Source organism: Bubalus bubalis, chromosome 5, assembly GCF_019923935.1.
Source record: "Bubalus bubalis isolate 160015118507 breed Murrah chromosome 5, NDDB_SH_1, whole genome shotgun sequence".
Lineage (NCBI taxonomy): Eukaryota > Metazoa > Chordata > Mammalia > Artiodactyla > Bovidae > Bubalus > Bubalus bubalis.
The window spans coordinates 131,400,894-131,403,229 of NC_059161.1; the positions used below are offsets into that span (position 1 = coordinate 131,400,894).

Genomic DNA, 2,336 nt, shown 5'->3' on the forward strand with positions numbered 1-2,336 from the left:
TCTCCTCTGTCACACCCTTCTCCTCTTGCCCTCAGTTTTTCCCAGCATCAGTCCATTTACCAATGAGTCATATGAGGGGATTCAGGCTAGATCCTTCTTATTTGGATATTAAAGGAAAGGGCATCCCCAGAGAACTGACAGAGGCTCTGGTAAAAAGAGGCAAAAGTACCAACATACTTGTTCATGCCTAGAAACCAAACAAAAGCCATCTTCAGATGACAGGATTACAGACAATCTGCTTTCTTCTCTAGTTTTGTTTTTTTTTTTTTTTAACTGTTTCCAGTAAAGACCAAGAATGATCTTTAAACTCTACTCATGTAAGATTAACACTGTCAGGGAGAAGCCAACACAGCAAAGGTAACAGCACCTGAGTGGACTCGGTCATCTGAGGTCAGCAGAGAGGCCAGGGGACTAGTGCCCTGGAGCCCCTGGGGAAGCGCCAAAGCCTGAGGTCCTAAATACAGGGGCCAAGAAAAAGGGGAAGAGGACAAAGAGGGAACAAAGAAAGTGGACGCTTCCTCCTGAGCCAGGAGGAAGGCAGCAGCGAAAGGGAAACAGGGCTAGAAAAATCATAAAAACAGCCACGAGAAAGTGAGCATGTGCCCAGCATCACACCTGACCCTGCACAGGTATATAGAGGCTCCTGGCCCAGGAGACTGCACACCTGAGCACCTTCTCTCTCTCCACCTGCTCCTCTGACCTACTCCACCCTCAACCCACCAGAACCATGGGCTGCTCTGGCTGTTCCGGAGGCTGCGGCTCCAGCTGCGGGGGCTGCGGCTCCAGCTGCTGTGTGCCCGTCTGCTGCTGCAAGCCCGTGTGCTGCTGTGTGCCAGCCTGCTCCTGCTCCAGCTGTGGCAAAGGGGGCTGTGGCTCGTGTGGGGGCTCCAAGGGGGGCTGTGGCTCCTGTGCGGGGTCTAAGGGGGGCTGCGGCTCGTGTGGGGGCTCCAAGGGGGGCTGTGGCTCCTGTGGGGGGTCTAAGGGGGGCTGCGGCTCGTGTGGAGGCTCCAAGGGGGGCTGTGGTTCCAGCTGCTGTGTGCCCGTGTGCTGCTGTGTGCCAGCCTGTTCTTGCTCCAGCTGTGGCAAAGGGGGCTGTGGCTCCTGTGGCTGCTCCCAGTCCAGCTGCTGCAAACCCAGCTGCTCCCAGTCCAGCTGCTGCAAACCCTGCTGCTCCCAGTCCAGCTGCTGCAAACCCTGCTGCTCCCAGTCCAGCTGCTGTGTCCCTGTTTGCTGCTCCCAGTCCAGCTGCTGCAAACCCTGCTGCTCCCAGTCCAGCTGCTGCAAACCCTGCTGCTCCCAGTCCAGCTGCTGCAAACCCTGCTGCTCCCAGTCCAGCTGCTGTGTCCCTGTTTGCTGCTCCCAGTCCAGCTGCTGCAAACCCTGCTGCTCCCAGTCCAGCTGCTGCAAACCCTGCTGCTGCCAGTCCAGCTGCTGTGCCCCCGTTTGCTGTCAGTGCAAGATCTGAGGCTCTGCCCCAAGACCTTGGGTTCCTCATGTTTGGAATCTTATATTCTTACAGTTTTCCTGCATCAGCTCCCTTCCACACATCCTCCCTGATTTACCCACAGCCTCCCCTCCTCCTCGCTCACGTACACATCTCCCTCCAGGCTCAGCACTGGGGCCTGTGTTTACCCTCCTCTCCAGGGAGATGTGTATTTCTGGTCACAGGAGACGCATCTCCTTAGAATCAGGTGGCCCTTCTGAGTCATGTGTGGGTCACCTTCTGCTCTTCCTGGGCCAGCTGGGACCCTGCAAGGCCAGGTCCACGTTCTGAGTGATGGCTAAGGACCCTCCTTCCCTGTGCCCTCTGCTCCCTACGAGAGCTTCCTTCCTTCTTTCCTGCTGCCTCTAGCTTCCTGTTTATAAAAATAACAACTGAATTCCCTCTAATAAACATCTCTCATCTCTGACACCAACTGTGATTGTCTTCCTTTCACCCTGTTTCTTGGGTGGTGACGATTAGCGGCTTCTCTGTAAATGTGCTCTGGGATCCGAAAATCACGCTGGGAGGTCCAGGCTGGAACGCCCACGTGTTCACAGACCATGCACCAGTTTCTGTCTTCCCAGCAGCCCCCAGATAGCCTCACCCTCTCTGCCTCCAGGACAAGAGGGCTCAGCCCTGGGGGAGAGGCAGTGAGGGGTCCACCCAGGAGGTCCTGATGTGCAGCCGGTCCTGGGCGTGGTAGGTGTATCCAGTTGGGTAAAAGACGCCCACCGTCCCACCTCCTTCTCCTCCCAGGCCCCAGGACAGGGATGCTGGCCCTCAGAAAGACCAGAGCCCGCCACAGCAGGGAGAGGAGGTGTAAAACAGCAGGATCCCCTGACCAGCAAGCCAC

General features: G+C 56.7%; 1 protein-coding gene across 1 annotated transcript; it reads left to right on the top strand.

The window, feature by feature from the left end:
* Nucleotides 1-727: 727 nt before the first annotated feature.
* LOC123465827 (keratin-associated protein 5-5-like) lies at nt 728-1,465 on the top strand. Its single transcript, XM_045165872.1, has 2 exons — nt 728-851; nt 927-1,465. The coding sequence occupies exons 1-2, from the start codon at nt 728-730 to the stop codon at nt 1,463-1,465; spliced, it is 663 nt and encodes a 220-aa protein (XP_045021807.1).
* The last annotated feature ends 871 nt before the right edge of the window (nt 1,466-2,336 follow it).

Coding starts and splice junctions, on each gene's coding strand:
- LOC123465827 (XM_045165872.1), top strand. CDS start 728: ATGGGCTGCTCTGGCTGTTCCGGAGGCTGCGGCTCCAGCTGCGGGGGC. Junction 852..926: donor GCCAGCCTGCTCCTGCTCCA/GCTGTGGCAAAG, acceptor GGTCTAAGGGGG/GCTGCGGCTCGTGTGGGGGC.